Source organism: Pseudomassariella vexata (genome assembly GCF_002105095.1).
Source record: "Pseudomassariella vexata strain CBS 129021 chromosome Unknown BCR38scaffold_5, whole genome shotgun sequence".
NCBI classification, from domain to species: Eukaryota; Fungi; Ascomycota; class Sordariomycetes; order Amphisphaeriales; family Pseudomassariaceae; genus Pseudomassariella; species Pseudomassariella vexata.
The window spans coordinates 2,057,555-2,076,152 of NW_024467960.1; the positions used below are offsets into that span (position 1 = coordinate 2,057,555).

The 18,598-nt window shown below is 50.3% G+C and overlaps 4 protein-coding genes across 4 annotated transcripts; 1 reads left to right on the plus strand and 3 right to left on the minus strand.

Annotated features, from left to right (window-relative positions):
- Positions 1 to 261: 261 nt before the first annotated feature.
- Positions 262 to 3,927, minus strand: BCR38DRAFT_484010 (uncharacterized protein; the record flags this gene model as incomplete). The annotated part of the gene is made up of 1 exon (XM_040863691.1): positions 262 to 3,927. One exon carries the CDS (start codon positions 3,925 to 3,927, stop codon positions 262 to 264), a length of 3,666 nt encoding a protein of 1,221 aa, XP_040717341.1.
- Positions 3,928 to 8,245: 4,318 nt separating this feature from the next.
- BCR38DRAFT_178771 (glycoside hydrolase superfamily) lies at positions 8,246 to 10,672 on the minus strand. Its single transcript, XM_040853915.1, has 3 exons — positions 10,568 to 10,672; positions 10,164 to 10,447; positions 8,246 to 10,102 (listed from the first exon to the last, which is right to left on the minus strand). Exons 2-3 carry the CDS (start codon positions 10,327 to 10,329, stop codon positions 8,601 to 8,603), a joined length of 1,668 nt encoding a protein of 555 aa, XP_040717342.1. The 5' UTR covers positions 10,330 to 10,447; positions 10,568 to 10,672; the 3' UTR covers positions 8,246 to 8,600.
- Positions 10,673 to 10,948: 276 nt separating this feature from the next.
- BCR38DRAFT_408322 (uncharacterized protein) lies at positions 10,949 to 11,631 on the minus strand (the record flags this gene model as incomplete). The annotated part of the gene is made up of 3 exons (XM_040858255.1): positions 10,949 to 11,193; positions 11,253 to 11,444; positions 11,517 to 11,631. The coding sequence occupies 3 exons, from the start codon at positions 11,629 to 11,631 to the stop codon at positions 10,949 to 10,951; spliced, it is 552 nt and encodes a 183-aa protein (XP_040717343.1).
- Positions 11,632 to 13,537: 1,906 nt separating this feature from the next.
- On the plus strand, positions 13,538 to 17,026 carry BCR38DRAFT_484013 (uncharacterized protein; the record flags this gene model as incomplete). The annotated part of the gene is made up of 3 exons (XM_040863692.1): positions 13,538 to 13,555; positions 14,040 to 14,347; positions 14,401 to 17,026. The coding sequence occupies 3 exons, from the start codon at positions 13,538 to 13,540 to the stop codon at positions 17,024 to 17,026; spliced, it is 2,952 nt and encodes a 983-aa protein (XP_040717344.1).
- Between the last annotated feature and the right edge of the window lie 1,572 nt (positions 17,027 to 18,598).

The window sequence follows — 18,598 nt, forward strand, 5'->3', positions numbered from 1 at the left end:
GCTTTTGGCATTCATGCTCATCAGAAATCAGCTCACGGCCGGTGGTCAAGTTGACAGATTGCCAATCTCATTTCATGAACATGGCCCTAGTGTATGCAAGTTACATGTCTGTATGTTTTATCCGCTTTATACCAGGTATCGTATGATTAACATGTGCCTCAAGTTCGATATGATAAGGGTTAATTCCGATTTCCTTTCCATGCATTCCAGGTACCCCGACATAAGAACCCGTCTGGTTTTGGTGAATCTTGCTATTTGCCTTTAACTCGGTCTCAACATCTGCGAAGCAAGTGTAACCCCTCCAACAAATAATGCCATGAGTCCTGGCCCGGCTCTGCGCCTTTCCGCCTCAACCTCAACCTCCCTCTTCGTAGGCACCATGTTGGACGACGTAGACCGCCTCATGACGGTCAAATGGCGGTGCTGTCTCTGCTCTCCGTCTTCGCCTCCCCATTCCCACGAACGTTGAAGACTCCTGCTCATGCCAACAGACAGAGGCAGATCTACCCAACCCCCAGAAGACGCAGGTCTCCTCAATATCATCTCGCGTCCTCTTCCTCCACCTCTTAATCCTAGTCCTCTTTCTCCTCCCATGCCGTGACTGCTGGCAGGGCGTGGGCTGGCGAGGAACCCGCCCCCGGCACCGTAGAAAGAGTGCCTCGCCGGCATCAGCACCCTGCGTAGTCCGACGTCGATCAGTCGGTGTTCTGCGTGGAAGCCGATTAGTCCCGCGCTGCCGAACGACTTCTGCCGTGCCTTGGTAGTTAGTTGTGGACGTACAAAGTTGATGTCCTCGAGCGAGTCGCGACGGGTCACGAATACGTCCTCGACCGTGGGGCCTCTGCGGGATAGTGGGCCACTGCTATTACTGCTGCTGATGCTACTTCCTCCTCTGTCTCCTCTTTCTCTTTCTTCTCCTTCCGGAATTTGGTCGCTGATGAAGCCATGTTGTGATTGTTCCTGTTGGTCGCTTAATGGTGACGAGGCGAATGGTGACGAGAAGTCGAAGAGATCGAATTCTGGCCTGGTCTGAGCAAATCCTCCGTCTGCAGATGGAAAACCTCCGCTTGGCGATGGCAGCTCGTCCTCGAGTGGTGTTTTCGGTTCCACCTCCTTGGTAGGGACGGCCGCCGTGCTTGGAATCACTAGTTGTCTCCTTGAACGCTCGGGTGCAAGTACACGTTCACCCGATCCCTCTGTTGTCTGCTCGTCTGTCGGTTTGGTTTCATCCTTGCTGTCTTGACTTCCAATTGTAGGAGGCAGGTCAGGCTCTTCAGCTTCAACCTCATCTAGACTTGAAATTGCCTTCAAAGGGGTTGGTATCCCAGGTTCGGCTGGGTTCACCACCGCATCACTCGATGAATCCTGGACAGGATCCGCTAGACTAAAGCTGTCTCTGCCACTGGCAATTAGATGTTGCTTTAGCGGCGATGATGATAACCTTGGCCTGACTGGAGTCAAAGAGGGCGAGCCATCAGGGGAAATCTTCAGCGTCTTTTGGTCGGCGCCAATCTCTTGTGGTTGGTAGGGCTTGTTGTACTCGGTCAAATTGTCCCGAGAGCTGTCGGCCATCACAATTTCGATGTCGGTACTAGTTATGGACCCATGGATCTTGGGAGTGAACATGAGACTGCTTCTCGGAGAGTGGCCGGAGCCAAAGGTCAAGCACGGAGTGGACGGTGCAACAGAGATATCATCTCTTGCGTCCGCATTGCTTCGTGGCCTGGCCTCGAACTCGTCAACCTGTGGCATTCCTTGTGGTAGCGTGCCTTTGACCTCATTGATTTGGTTATCATGACTTGACGATTCACCATCTGTTGAGTGGTTCGTTGGTTTCTCGGTCTCGTTGGGGACAACATCGGGTTGCTCCCCCGAAGACTGAGGGTCGAACGGATGAACCTGAGCGTCACAATCCTTGCCCGGGACAACTTCATCATTCATTTGCAATTCATCCGCTGACTTGGCATCTACAGTTGCTTGGTCCCCCTCGCTATCCGCTAAGGCATCAGAGTCGAAGAACTCGAGGAGCCCAAATGAGCTTGGACTCGGCATCAAAGGAAATACTCGAGCCCCTGATCTCGGACAACGAATGAAAGTGGGTGACTGTGGCCTCTCAGAGACCTCGCTTGTTTCCGAGACGGGCGCCGTTGCGTCTTTGACATATTCCCTCGCAGTTTCCACATTGAATGGTTCGACAGGCGAAGTGACATCAGGGATCATGACACTCTCTGGAAGCTCTTCCACCACCACTGGTAGAGGACTTTCGGGCAATGGAATATCAGCCGGTTGGGGCCTGTCATACTCTTCATACTCAGACGCTGACTTCAAGGATGCCGCATCAAGTTTACACGTGTCCTTGCAGACCATCTGAATGTCTTGGTCGACACGCTGTTTCAGACGATCTACTACCTTTGTCCTCTGCTTGGACGGCGAGTTCCATCGATGACTAGCGGGTTCTCGAGCGACCAGGGTCTTGTCCAATATGCAGTGACCACGTTTCAGCGCAGACATACGGACGTGTAGAGCATTACCGCGAAGCGTGTCTCCAACTCCTGTCTGGACGCGGTCCAAGATTGCCTCGATACTTCTTCGAGAATGGGATACATCAAGTCCCAAGGTACAAACGAGTGGCTCGTCCAACTCCCATCCACGTCCGCGCAGCTCGACAATCTGGAAATCGAGGTCGTCCATCTGGCGAATAGTGCTGTCAGCGACATCTCGTGCGTAATTCAATGACTTTTCAAGAGTATCATAGAAGTCAATGCAGTCTTGTGCCTCGGGTTGACCAAGTAATGCAACTTTAGTACGGACGGTTCGTTCTAGATGATTGAATTGAGGGCCGAGGTTGTTGGTGACTCGTAATACTATCTCAACGGCATCATCTTCGTAGTGCTGACAGCTTCCACCGATGAGGCGGCATTGACGGTGCTGGTCCTGAACCGTCCTCCTCCTTGCCCTCAAAGCACCTTCCAAAGAGTAGGATGAGTCGGAGAACAAGGTCTCTGCAACTTCGAGGTTCAATGGAGTGGTCTGAAAACTTCTGATCTGAATTGTCTTCTGCCATTCCGGAGGTTTGCGACGCTTGCTTCTACTCGTGAGCAAAAGATCTATCGTGAACCCGGGGATCATCTCGAATGTTTGTGATGCTTCGAGGAAGTGAGATCGCGGGACACAGTGCAGTGACTGAACGGATCCGATCCGGTACGGTGTCGTCTCGGGATCTTCTAGGGACTCATCACGGATAGCGCCGTCCTTCCATATGAAGTCGGGATCATGTCGCTTCAGGAAGAGGCCAACGATACGATGAGAGGCGAGAACGATTTCTTTCGCCACTTCTGTCGTCAAAGATTGCTTTTGGTAGGAGCTGTGCGTTCTCGTCGCCCATTCCGAGCCGCCCTTCAGGATCTGGAACGTCATGTCAAACTGCTTAGGTTTGGCGATTCCGTCCAGTCTGGTAGGTGTAGAAGCAATGGGGTCTTTTCGCGTTATCAATTCCGTACAAGTGTGGTCGACATGGCGAAGTAGGCCTCTACAAAGTTTCTCCGACACGCGGAGGTTAGGTGAACTGTTGTATGTTCTATTGTAAGAGAAGTCCAAGGGATCCTCGAAGGTGAGGGTTAGGTGGACTGAAAGACCGGGTCCCGGAGGTGGATCTGTCCGAGATTCTTTGCCAGTAGGAGGAGTAGGCCGTGATTCTGCTGCTTTCGTCTGAGATTCTTGGGTAGCGGGAGTGCGGGGCGTTTCTTCAGGTTCTAGTTCTATCTGAGATGCTTTGCCAGCAGGAGCACGCGGTGTTTCAGTATCGGAGGATTGGACATTTCTTTCATGGCCGCGGCTGTCTCTTCTCAACCCTCTAACGTCCCGGACGAAGGACTTGATCCGGTTGTGGAAGATGGCAGGCTTGCTTTTGGACGCGTCCCAGGCCATGATGTGGTATGTGGTAACAATATAACGATAATGGAGAAGAGAACATGGGAGGGGGCCCCTTATTGGTATTGAAATGTATACAACTAGGTAGCACGACCTGGAATTATCGTAGATAAATGTTTTTTCAAAGTAGGAATACAATAACGGGCATGGGATCCGAGATGGAGGATTTCTTGGAGCTGGGCTCTTTTCATACCTGATTAGGTCAAAATTCCGGGCCTCTTTGGCTGAACCACCTCGTGCCAGCGCAAATCGCCAGGGAGACCTAGTTTACTTGTAGGCAGTGGCCATGCAGAGCCCAGCTGACACTATCTGAACAAAAATACTCGAGTCAAAAACGGCTGGGAGACAACGGTCAGACCAGTGCATAAAATATGGGGTACGTACGAGTTGGTCTTGGGCACAGTCAGGTCTTGTCCCTAATTGTTCCTTGATAAAGGCGATGAGCCAATGAGTTGTCGTGTTGTTGAGGGCTGTGATAAAGCATGATGTTACGATACTGTCGCAAATCGGCGCAGAGCGCGTCCCTTACCTTATTACCCTATCAAGCGCTTTGCATTACCACATTTCAATGATGGCTGAGGCGGCCAGGGTTCGCGTGGACGGAACCTCGGAAAGGCTGGAAAGGAGTTTTGGGGACGCTGCCCAGAACCTTGGTAAGGCTGCATATGAGAGAATGTGTCAAGATTCTCTCATGGTGTTGTTGGTTTGATGTAGCCTGATGTTTCACCCTCAATCCCGCTGATTTGGTGACGTCGAATTCTTCGTTGCAGACACGGCCTGCCAGATCCGGGTTTGGAGCCTTTGGGAGCCGAGTTATCCCGCACATGCATCATACCGCTGCAAGCCCTACAACTGGACCCTGCAACTGGACATGTCGCGCTTAACGCTACGGCCAACTGCAAGTGAAGTGGACTGATGTGGGCCTTGCAAGGTTGCTCCGAAGACCCCAACTTCGAGATCTCATCACGATTTTGGTGTCCACGAATGGTACGTGCGATTTTCGGCCGGCCCCGTTGAAAAATCTGGACTGTGGCACGACTACGACTACGACTACCCCTCCACACATCTTGTCTTGTGATTCCCGTATTCCTGGTTGTCCGCGTTGTCGCAAGTCTCGAAAAGGAGGGCCGGGCCACACATTCTTCATAATTCATAGCATAACTCGTACTCATGCACCACATCAAGCACTTAGTCACGAGATCGTCTTTTGCAGTTGTGTTATGAGCTGGCCAAAGAGTCCCAGACAATCTCGAAATACCCCAGATCTAATCAAGGTGCCTGCCATCCGATTCCACCATATCTAGATCTGGCTGGGATGGAGATTGCTAGCGGGCATGGGACCACAAGTATTGAGCGGTGAGACAGAACTCGAGTATAGAGGCACGTGGAGCACTTGCATAAGCCCACTGGATGGGGAGCTCGAGTACCGAAGTACTTGCAGGTTGTGGGAGTATGCTTCCTTGAGAGGACAGTTGTTCTACCTTGTACGGCAGGCTCTTGTCATGGAATTGCTTCGTAACACTCTCCTCTGCGATGTTCTTTCCTGGTTTCTAGGTGACACCGCATCTTATATCCACTTCTCAATCGTTCTTCTCGAGGACTTGTCACTCTTTTCTCATGAATGAGCATCAGGTTTTCTTCGTTGAACCATTTCCTTGATGCGTTAACCTGTGGGATTGAACGCCACAGTTATGCCCTAGGCCGAAAGCGGTACGATTGCAGCTGCAGCTAGTGGGTCAGCACCTTCTGCCTTCTGGAGAGAGCAAGACCACCTCTCAACGCCAGCGTACGTAGCACAACGCGTAGAGCACGCACAACGATCAATACGAAATCCATCTCGGGTCATCAACACGGGCCGATTCCCTCCTGGTCTACTTATCAGCGGCACTCATCTCTCAACGGTACAGCCAAATCTTCTCGTTACCCACGAATCTAAAAGTATTTAACTTAACGACTTCTTTGCCTACTAAAATGAAAGAAAATAATTGGAAAAATGTATCCTGATGCAACTAAATTCTAGAAATTATACTATTAGTTTGAAAATATAGCCTTTAGATTAGTTGAAAAGAAGAATGAAGTATTGTTTTGAGCCGGGATCGTTGGCTTTTTAGCTTCTTAGCTTCAACTCGAGAAGGGATACTAAATCGGTAGGAAATGCGGGATCGCACTGGCACTAGCATTCCGGCTACATACGAAGGTGAAGAAGGGAAGTAGAGGTTGGAGGGGAGGGTGGAGTGTCCAAGCCGCACAAGCGCACTAAAGTATCTCAAGTGTACCTCACCATGACCTCAAGCCACCAATTCCACGGGAAATCTAAAATATCTACCTAAAGCCTTCACTACGTTATTACATACTAAATCAATATTATCCTGTACAAGCTATAGTAACATTGATATGAAACGCTATCCATTCTCTTATAGCTATCATGGTTGTTTTTCTAGAGGACTTATTATAATATATGTGTGGGAAGTAGTAGCCTCAGTTGTGAAGGGGTACGAGGCAGAGACGCGTTGTAGTATTTAGGGACGCCTCGGGGCTAACTTGGGATCGGTCCTTCACGCACCTTCATAGTGTCTGTCAATTAGCAATTATATATCTAGGTACTTGGACATTTTACATAACATGTAGCTATTTACTGCTACAATTTAAGTACCGGCCTATGTAACAACACGGTTGTCTACTTTCTAGCTCGTAAACTCGTTGAGCTATAACAGTTTGAAGTTATAGTGTTTTTGCTGTACCGTTAGTCTGTGTGTACCACTGGTGGGTGGGTTGATGTATACAATATGCTTGATAGTGAAGAGGCATTTCGTCAGCCTTCGGAGGGGACAAATGTCGAACAACGCGGTCAGCTGTCAATACCAAGTAAGTATCCCAAGCATACCAGAAACTAAACCAAACAACACGGCTTCCTCGAGACAAGAACTTACCGATACAGGGATCTGTCGACACTCGTCTTCGAGGTACCATTCTTGCGAATATTCCACTCGGACTGAACAGGCTTCATCCAGCACTCGAGACGTTTCCGCGAAAATCATGCAGTAAGCGATTGCCCGGTGGTGTGTACTTGTTTCTTGCACACTTACTGGCTGGGCTTCAGACTCCTCGCCATCCTGTAGTGTGAATTGAGCTGTAAAATTGGCGCTGCAACATTAGTCAGAGGCGCCAGCAAGACTTGTCATATACGTGAACAAGCTGTGTATCTCATACACCATTTCTCTCAATAGTGACTCCTTCATATTTATGTGCCACGCTGGATCCGGGCTGCATGTTACTCGGCCCAAGTTCTATGAACATCTGCTTGTTCGATATCTCATGTCACCCCATCAACTTTTTACCAACTATTCATTTAGACTCGTGATAGATACTCTAGTCAGACACCAGGGTTCAGGATCAGCCTTGAACACTTCAGGACGTCAAGTGATCTTTCACTACTGCACTACCTCGACACTGGGAATACTGTTTCACTGTATCTAATAAGGGCCAGCTGGACACGACGAAATAACGCAAGTGGTTCACACTATCTCCCAGCTGAAAGAAGCTCCTCTGAGATCCCTTCAATCTCGAATCACCTTACCTTGAAGAATTTTAGTGAAGAAATGGGAACACTCAATTTTCAAGCCCTCGGACTAGGCGAACTGATCTGCGATATTTCATCCCTAAGTCACCAGACTGCGATGTCTTCTTAATTTCTGACTGCCAACTTTGGGCTTGGCCATCAGTATATATGGACATAAATGACGTCAACGTTATCGTTGTCGGGGTTTTGCATACGGGGAATATGGGAATATCATTTATACATTACGGCTTCCGTTCGTGACCCTAAAAAGTATATCTGAAAATCTGAACAAACGTATAGTCTTTCTTGCCACGGCTCCCGAAGGCCGACTGGCAGTTCACCTACGGAACCCATATTATCTGCGTCGACCACCCTCCCAGTACTGCATCGCGCGAGGATGATTGCCTTAGGACACAGGAAGCCCAAGAGACAGCTTCAGCCCCTTAGAGTCTGCATCTGAACCACATACTGCCTGGCTGATTTTCACGCCGCATACGCTGGATCTAATGATTGCTTTGCTACTGGCGGGACGTGCATTGTCTCTGTTCATAGTGGGCTAACTAATCGAAGAGACGCGAAAGCTCAGAGATCACTGTTTATGGCAATGTAAATAGTACAGAGCTCATAGCACCGAAAGCGTATCATAGTATACATACGAAGTAAATCCAATACTTGGACAAGCAAAGAAGGAAGGGCCTTGAGGAGTACTAATCGAAGATATGAACCTCATGGTCCGAGACCAGAGGCAACGAAGAAAATCACAAACTAGGCAAGGGATAAGAAGTTGAACATGAATGTTGGACAAACCACCGGAATCTATTATAGACACTAATAAATTATAACATTATGAACCAGACCCCGTGTCGTGCACAGCCTGTGGTATTTTGTATTATTTTGGCGGGCGAGCTTGTTCGTCTCCCTGCATGAACCCTAATCCTGGTTGAAAGAAACCCACGCCAGGCGCTATGAATAGATTGCTCTCCTTATCGGCCTCCCCACAGGCGCGTCTCATGGCGCAACACGTAGGGAGGTTGGTGTATATATCCAAAAGTGCAGTGCAGGGTAAGACGCATGTTCATGTACAAGATTTGTCACTTCGGACATGGCACAATTAGAGGCCGAGGGCCGAGGCGCAACCCCAGTGTTGCTCACAGCCGCACTCGGTGCTACCGTCCTTCCATGCGTCGTCAGTGTAGCTGAACAGGATGGAATCAGCACCGACCTCGGTGACGAGGGATGCGACGGCGATGGCCTGCTCGACGAGACCGGGGCAAGCCTTGCCCATGCAGTTTCCGGCCGACGGCCAGCCAGTCTCCAGGACCTTTGCAGGCTTGCCGGGGCAGGCCTGGTTGACAATCGCGAGCTGGCCCTTGACGAACTCGCCAGCCTGGGAGGCAACCGTCTCGGTGTTGAAGAAAGCGTGGGAGTTGCATCCGACGACATCAATGACGTCGCAAAGGACGCTGGTGACTGAGGAGTCTTCCCAGATGGTGACGATGTCGGCAGTAGTGAAGGGACCGGAGTAGCCAGAGAACTCGGATCGGCACTCGGAGATGAGGCTAGCAAGTTCCGAGGCGGAGCAGTAACCGTTGAAGACAGCTTCGTTACCGACGACGATGAGCTCGACAATGTCGTACTGAGCCCACGACTTAATGGCGCTGATCTGCTCGGCGACGGTGGGGTTGTTGGCAGAGCAGTGGGGTGCGTCGATGAAGATACCGAGGACCATCTTGACTCCGTGCTTTGAGCATGCGTCACCAACGTTAGGCAGGGTGTCACAGTCGGTCGAGTAAACACGGATGGTGGTGATACCGGCAGCGGCGATCAGAGCAATATCCGAGTCAACATCCGACTTAGACTTGCAGCTGCCCGCGGTGTCGTACGGGGTGTAAGTGAGACCCCATGGTCCATTGCCGCTGCCACCCAGAGTGCTGGAAGGCTTGGCTGCCGATGAGGTCGCGCTCTGGGTAGCGCTCGACGAAGGGTAGACAACAGCGGAGCTGGTGGTGGCCTCCACGGGGACTGAGGTAGTGGTGGGAACCTCAGCGGGGGCGGAGCTGGTGACCTCAGCTGGCGAGGATGTAACCGCCGTAGTAAGCTCATCGAAGGGGCAGTAGATGACGGTGTTAGTCTCAGTGACGGTCGTCACAACTTCGGGCTGAGTGTAAGTTCCGGGAGGGTAGGTAGAGATAACTGGCACCACTACGGTGGTCTCGTTGTATACGGTAGTAGTCGTCGGGGCAATGGTGTAAGTGCCGGCCGAGGGGCAGACGTAGGTGGTCGTCTCAATAACGCTAGTCGTAACTCCCTCGCTGGTAGAAACAGTGGGGTAAGGGCAGACAATGGTAGTCGCGTTTGTAACGACTGTAGTAACACCACCCAAAGTGTACGTACCACTGGGGACCTTGGTTGAGGATGGGGCGCACACAGTTGTAGTCTCATTCAGAGTAATTGTGGTAGCCGGGAAGGTGTACACACCCGTGGTTGAGCAAGTTTGGGCAACGGGCGTAGGGACCACGGCAATGACCTTAGTCGAAGTTGGGGGAGCAGCAGTGGTCACGGGCGCAACGCTGCTGGTGGTGGCCGGGGCGGAAGGGGGAGAAGGGTTGTGCACTGATTTCTCTTGTTAGTGACCTGTGTGGCACATGTGGTTCTGATTTTGTTCTCGACGTACGAGTAGCTTCACCATACCAGGTGGTCCAGTAGGTGGTGCACTCAGGCGTGCAGGTGGCATTGTCATAATTCCTGCGGAAGATGTCGTGGGCGTGTCGGTGGTGGACGGTTGCACCAGCACTTCCAGCAAGGGCCGCAACGGCGACAGTAGCGAATTGAACCTTCATCCTTGCTTTCCTTCAAAAGTATTATTATATTCTGCGGTTTGCAGATTTTCGTAAGAACGAGTGCCCGCTGAAAGAGTGAAGCGGTGGGTAGGGGATGCGCGAAAACGATGGACGAAAGCTGGAGATACTTGTTACGTCAACAGCATCAACATTAGGGTCGTTCCGTGAAGAGGGAAGAGGAGAGAGGGAAAGGAGGGCCTGATAGAGCAGCAGGGCAGGTAGTTTTATTGTGACCTACGGCTTCATGGGTGGGTGCCCTTACGGACATCAAATTTGACATGGTTGTTGTTTTTGGCAATAGAGTGAGAGCCCGGCCGCATCTCCAGTTTGCCAGTCAAGCCAGTCCACTACTATTGAGCACGGCCATCCTTGCGCCCTTACTCTTTTGGGTCAACAAAGTCACCATATTGACCCATGTGGTCCTTGGAAAGACAGGGTACCTGGCCAGGATTAGTCTCTTTCATCGGTCCCCATAATCCAGGACAGTAAATACCGACACTTGCAGACTGCAGTGGTGTGTTTCTCGGCCTTGTTATGGCGCGCGCGATGACTCTGTTGTCACGGTTGCTGTGGTCAGAGACGAGAGTACGGAGAGACCATCACTCATTTCTCTGTCCGGTCAATTCGGCAATGAATGATGGCCATTGACGAAAAGCAACATTGACTTGTCCATAGAAAGCGAGCTGCTTGATGCGGGCATTCGACTGGTCATTCGACCGGGGTCATTGGCTGGTGGTTGTGGGGTGAACGTGGTTGATAGAAAATTACGAGAGAATGAAGCAAAATTAAGGAGGAGCTCTATGGTGGACAGGCGGAGGTGCCATTCGGCGCCTGCTAGCGCAGTCCTGGAGCGGTTGCCGACGACTATGGGAAATTAGTTAAGCGAGTTGCGGGAAATTGCAACATCACTACGAACCACCCACAGCGCGTTTTCCCAGGGAGATCACCGCTTGAATTAACACACCCTGCAGCATCCTGCAAGGCGCGCAGGCTCAATAGGGAACACTCCGAAAGCCTCCAGGATCCCAAGCTTCCAGAAATGTCAACAATCATGTAGTCTGTAAAGCGTGCAGATTCTGCGATTTCCGAATTGATGTACCGATAGTTGGATAGAGCTGGGAGATGGTCAGCACAACTATTTGCTACCATAACAGGAAAATAACTTGCCTAAGCTGCAAAGCTCTTACGGGCCTGAGAGCGGCAAGGTGATCTATTGTTGATGTTGGATCGTCTCCGGTTGAGAAATGGATTCAGCCGATCTTTAACGTCCTGGGACTTCGTACCTGCATCTTGACCCTGCATGGTGCCAACGTCAACTAAACGCCGCCGAGTATCTTCGTACCCTTCGTAGTGGCGCCCATGTGGATGACACTTCCCCAAAAAATGAGCGCCTTCAACCGGCTCCAAGATGTTTCTTCAACCGACTATTTCCCCTATGCACTTGCGTACTTAAAGTTCTCGGGTGGACCAGCGTAATGGCCGGCAGCGATTGCCGTGAATAGATTTAAGGTATGGCACTCTTGCTCTGGGATATATGTTTTCGGCTTAGCACTTGCAGGTAGTATGGGCAATTTGCCTCTTTTGATCTGTCACTATCCCGGCTTTTTGGTGTCCGTGCTTTCTCCTTCTCCACGTTCTCTTTTATTGAGGAGCTCTCATCATGGACATGATCATCCTCCGTCCTGCCTGTTCCAAATACCAAGCTTTCATTCGCAGCAGGAACTCATTGCTTTACGAGATTGTCGATCAGTCGGAGAAAGAGTCTCGACTCCGGATTGCCAATATACTCCTTTTCTTCATGAGCTTTCAAGGTGATACTGACCACCATTCGACAACATACATGCCTCAGCTGCGCAGTTACGTACTTTATCTGCTCGAGTACCCTTGGAACAATGAAACCCATCTACACAGTATATAAGTTAACAAGGCGTTGGTAGTGTACAAAATAGTGCCTCCGCTGAGTAAGAACCATTCTCTCTCACAAATAGGCCGATGTGGAGTGATAAATAAACGGTGTAACCGACTCCACTTCGCAACTTCAGCTCAGCTCTTCCATCCGTGGTAATGTCCACTTCTGTGCATGCATTTGATTAACCTTCAATCAACTGGCATCGACTCTGGATTTATTGCTCATCATTCCCTGAATTAAGTAGATCTGATTGCGTCCAAAAGTCGCTTCGAAGACAAGCGAGCATGCCTCATAGAGTTGCTCCAGGGATAGGTAAAGCTAGCCTTGATGGATGGAGCAATTGCCTATAGAGTTGAGTAAAACACGCATTTCTGCCTCCTGGTTAATGGCAACGCTTCAAACGCAGTTGTTAAAGTTCAATTTTCCTTCTTTGTATTGACTTCTTGACCGAACACGAATTTGGACGGGACGTAACTGCCAAAAGCCCTACCGTGAACAAATGAAGAAGCTTGCAATGAAGATTACATGATCCATTCTAACTATTTGGTATTCAAAGTAACCGTGACAAATGAAAATTATTGTAAGTTGACGTCTCCATCTGGCGTTGACCGTCGTTCACTACATGCTTCCCCAACTTCTTCTTACAGCTGAACAAGCGCACTGAGCAGCACTGAGACGGCGAAAATGTATCACTTGCTAGTCTGGAAAGGACGCAATCTGTCCAGAAGGGCTTACTTACAAAGATTCCAGTGGCTCCACTGCCAGAAATGGGAGGGTGCTGCCCCGAGGCTGCAAGAGTGGCAGCCTCATTTTGTGCTGTCTCAGGTGACATACTAGCAGCGGCGGCGCTGGCTGCGGCTTCCATGGGCATGATGCTTTCCATACCGTCCATCTGATCCAGAGCAACCCCAGCCAGAACGGCGGCAATAGCAAACATCTTGTAGGTCATGTTTTCTTCTTGTTCCAAATTGCGAGATCCTATGATTCAATGGTTTTCAAACAAGGATGAAAGCAGTCTGGATAACAGAAACGCTAAGAGGGCGTGGTGGCTGGGGTATCGAGGATTAGAAAAAGCAGACTGGTGAACAAAGGCAACAGGCGGCTCTTTGATGGTTTTCAGTATCAATGGCATATTTGATGCTACAGCCAAGAAGGCGAACGTTGGACATGTTTGAATTCTAAACGTCTACCAGTAAAACTTGGTAGACAGTGCAGAGATGGATGGGCGTTGGCAGTTGCAAGCGGAGAATGTGTCTCAAAGAAGGCCCGGTACCCCGAGGCCCACAACGTAATGGCAACATGTCACAGTTCCGCGATGTCAGTTTCCGCCCTAGACAGGCTCTGCTCATTATGCTGTTGTTCCGATGGTTAAGGTAGTTGAACTGTCAAGGCAGAAACTCCCCAGTGGTACTAAGACACGCTAGTGATTGCCTCGCTCTTTCCTATAATTTATGACATCTAATATCAGTCGTCACGTGATGATATCCCCACTTTAAAATTTAACGATGCAGCCATGTTTTCCTATGCTCCCTACGCTTTGTCAATGTAGTTAAATCCAAAGAGACAGCACTGTCTTTCCAGAGCGGATATGTTGCAAGTCTCTGGTCGTTCTTACGTGTGTTGGCGTTGTGCTTTCCGTACAACTGCCTCGGATGCCATTTCTAAGAGACGTGGTACCCTCTCAGCACTACGAAATGTTCGTCCAGCGGGTCAAGGACGGTCTCTGATGCTGAGACGGGTACGACAAATGCCCGGCCTGGAAAACCCCTAGCAATCATTTTTAGCTAACATTGATGTCCAGGGTTTGGCCACAGTTCATCATTCTGCAGGTGAAGATGGCAGTGGGCAGAGTGCGTCTCGTTCTCAGGAGGACCAAAAACTCCCCATCCGAGATCGTTTGCGCAAGTGGGAGGCAGAAAATCCCGACGAAAGCCACAACATGATTACCGATTTGGCCAATGCCGGCGAGTTGTCCAACACCTTCACTCGACCGCAGAACGTTACAATGGCCCAGTTTGATGTCCAGGCTCCACTATTCGACGGTGATGAGCTTAGTGATTTGCGGTCGGATGACACCATGCTTCGGCCTGGAGACTTGGTGGAGATGGGGTAATGCTATTTTCATCTCTTGCGCGCTTGACTTAGCTAATGCCGTTTTCTAGATCCGAAGCCGCCCGAAGACCCATGCTTGCTGTTTGTCTAGGCCGCTTCAACGGTTATGAGCATTATTACACAAGCAGCGGCAAGTGGTTTTCCGGACTGGGTGTTAATACGTTGTTTGTCGTGAAAAAATTCGTTGATCCTTCAGAACTCCAGCCCCTCATTGCCGAAATCCCAACTGGCGATGTGCCCATGGAGGCTTTGAACGCGCTGCAGGATCTCGGACATGGTCCATCAAGAGCAGTCGGCGCCCCAATGCTTCGCAAGATGCTAGAATTCGAACAGGGTGCCGAAGCTGTATATCAGGCTAACGCTGGAACTTTGGATGCCTCAAGTTCTTTCATTGGAGACCCGCTAAAGCATCGATATTTAACGCTTCATGAGATAGCTGATCTACTGCTGCCCGCAATTATCAAGAAAGACGGGAAATTTGCTCCAAATGCCTTGTATGCTGTCCACAGGGCTCTGCTTCAAGATGAGATTTTCTTCCGTCCTCTAAAGCAAACAGGGAAACAAAAATCTTACTTGTTCGAGGTCAGCCCCCTCTCAGAAGTCCGTATTGTACAGAGGGTCGAGGTCATGGTACGTGAATTCCTGGAATCGTGCGCAGGTCCCCGAGCGAACCAAAAACATGAACAAAGCGGCGGAGCCTACTCGCTGTCGAGTTTCTTGAAGAGGGCTCAACTAGCCATTGACAACAGCCGCAAGGTTCGAAGGTTCTCGCCGCATGGCGTCGTCGGTCCTTCCAAGTCGCAAGATATCTCCCGGCCGACTTGGACCGCCACCGATCTGGAGATCCTTCAGTTTCTAGAGTTGTGGGCCAGCTATCAGAAGTTTCCAAACTATTCACGGTTCCATTGCATAGGATCTGCAATCCTCCGGTACTTGGAGAGGTACGAAAGCGAGGTTTTGAACTCGACGACGGGCTGGACCTTCCTTCAAGAAATTGGTTGGGTAGCCCCCTGGGAAATCTCGTCTCGATACAGAATCCGCTTTCCTGACGTGGAAATCCAACGGGGGGGTGGTTTTACCCGCCCCTTTTTTGGTATCCTAGACAGACACATGAAAACCGACATTTTCGAGAATCGACGGAAGCAGTGGGACGGACACACTGCTTTTTGCATCGATGCCGAATCTACCATGGATATCGATGATGCCGTCTCAGTTGAACGAACAGACAATCCTGAAGAATATTGGATCCACGTCCACGTTGCGGATCCAGCATCCTCAATTTCTGCTGCAACCCCAATTGCGAAGTATGCCGAGCTGGTCCCAGAGACGATCTATCTCCCAGGCCACTATGACCGCATGCTCCCCGGCAACATCAGCCAGGATCGATTCTCGCTTGCCCCAGGGAGGCCTTGCTTGACGTTCAGTGCCCTCGTAAATACGCAGGGCCACGTTTTGAAACACAACATAGTGCCTGGCACGTTGAAGGATGTTATTTACATTACCGGAGAAGCTGTTAACGACGCGCTTGGGGAAACCCGAGATGATCCAATCGCTTCGGATCAGCACCTGAATATAGGACCCATTCCCATGGCAAAACCCCCTTCGAGGAAGATGACGCGACCTATCGATCTCTCTCCCAAGCAACGTGGTGAACTGGCTCTTCTCGCTGAGCTCGGCAGAACAATCCAGAATGCGCGCTTCGATAGAGGTGCTACCCCATACTTCCAAGCTCGCCCTCAACCAGAAGTCTACTTCGACAACGTGGAACAATGTACTACAAGTGATGGATTCATCAATGCTTCCGGAGACCCTTCTATCCGTATTACATTTTCCAAACGTTCTGGTACCGACTTGGTTGAGAATGTCATGAAGCTCGCTGGTGAAATCGCCGCGCAGTGGTGCAATGATCGTGGCATCCCCATTCCATACCGCACGCAACCACACGCAGCCCAGAACGCCGCCCTCATCCAGCAGTACACGCGGGATGTTTTCCGCCCTTTCCTTGAAGGGGGCGCTCGTCCCGAAGACCACCATTGGCGCCACCTCCGCGCCCTTCTTGGCGGCGATGAGATTTCGACTTCACCCGGTCCGCATTTCACGATTGGCGCAGACATGTATACCAAAGCCACCTCGCCTCTCCGTCGTTTCTCAGACCTCCTTGTGCACTGGCAGATCGAGGCTGCCATGCTCGAAGAACAGAGGCTTGGCCGTTCACTTGTTGGAAATAAGGACGACTCTTTTCTACCATTCACACGCGAGCGTATGGATCGCATGCTGCCCATGCTTCGCGTCCGCGAGAAACAAGCCCGCGCGCTCGCTAACGGCGACGGCGCTGACCAGTGGATTTTGCAGGCCCTGGTTCGGGCTTGGCGTTTCAAGGAAGCCAAGCTCCCATCAACATACAGGTTCACCGTTGCCCACGTTACTGGACGAAGCAGCGTCCTTGGTCGGCTGAACTGGTTCGACAGACGCGCCATCTTGAAGGTCGAGCATATGAACAACGTGTCCAAGATGACTGATGTGCGTCTTGGTGATGTCTTTGAGGTCAAACTGCAGGATGTCAATGTTCATGCCAACCAGATTTCGGTCGAGGCAGTAAGAATACTCCAGAGGGTCGGCGTCACTGATGCTGCCGCCATCGATGCAGCTACCAAACAACCGCATTTGGCAGCTTGAGGATCGATTTGAGAGGTGCGGTCAACCGAATCTGCCCAGCCTTAGCACCATGACACGCCAGTCACATAAGGTGTGTAGAAGCTGTGTGTAATATGTAAGGAGGGGAGCTGTACGATCACTTGATGAGTGTGCTACCACATTGTAACCTGTAACACCACATAGAATGAAACACAGCCTAGGGCCTCGGGATAGGACATGCACATACCCGACCTAACTCTTCTCTGCAACTTGCGAACTCCGTTAGGTTGGCCGGGGTAGCAAGTCGTGTGAAATCGATGGCATCGACGTCTGTATGACTTACATCTGGGTTCACCGCCCATCATCATGCACAAGCACACTACCCCTACGCCCCTAGGGTCGATGCTCGTATCGCGTTGGGAATGAGAAAAATAGTTACAAGCCCAAACCAAACAGAAGTAAAGAAAAGAAAAGAAAAAATAAGAAAGAAAAAGAGAGAAAGTGCAATTACCGCGCCAATTTCGCCTCCGTATCACTCTTCTCATATTTACTCACGGAGGTAGACCCTGTTCAAGTATAGGCAAGCAAGCCCGACTAGGCGTCCAAGGATGAAGTAACCACTCTCGACATACATAACACGTCCCAGAGTCCTTGTGACCGAAGCTTCAGCATGAAATATCTAATTACTCCCCTTAGGAAATAAGTTGCTGTAGAACTGCAGCTAGCAATAGCAGTCATTGACATCTAACGTAGGTCAACTGACCCAGCCCAGCCCAGCCCAGTCTTCCTGCAGATTTTTAATCGAAGACCCAGGTTTCCATTCGCATGAGATCCTAACCTTGTCTGTAAAACCGTGGTTGTTAGTATACATGTTTTATTCCTAGCTTTGGTCTCCATGTTTAAGCTAACCTACTCGGCATGTCCTTAGTAGTCATGAGATCTCGGCTGATTTTGGGGTCGTATGTTCAAATCTAATACCGACACCCTGTAGTAATAGATCCCTCTATTAGCTATGACCCAGAAGAACAGAGAGTTGTGGGCAGTTAGTACCTGACTCGCCCCTCTGTGCGTGCCGAGGCATTGAGCCCGGATAAAACCGATGCATCCAATCTCGACCAGGTACTTAGTTCAGGGTGTTGGGTATACATTCCACCATGGGTATCACCATATTGGAATGCATGTGATGTACGCCTTCTGCTGGTTTATTGTCGATTACTGCTACATGATGGTATTTGTAGCCCCATTCGAGTTTTGCGTCGTTGTTACTATGTCTTTCACGTATTACCTGCTTCCCGAGGTAATGGATGGCCAACTGTTAGTATATCATCATTGATCTCGTCTTCATCGGCATTACATGTAGCACACGCACAGAGACGAGGGTGTAATAATTCCGTGTATCACATTGAGGCCACCGTATCCACGGCGTTGCTCTCTATACGCTGGCAAATCTATGTTTTGGTTTTGCGTAACTCGAGCCTGTACATTAGTTGTCTTTCTGGCAAGCCGAGCAGATCAAGTCCCCCGGCCATGTGACCCAACCACCAACCACCAACCACCCCGAAGAGGCCGTCAACACATTGAAAGCCCCTTCCAGATCTACAGGGGATGGAGACC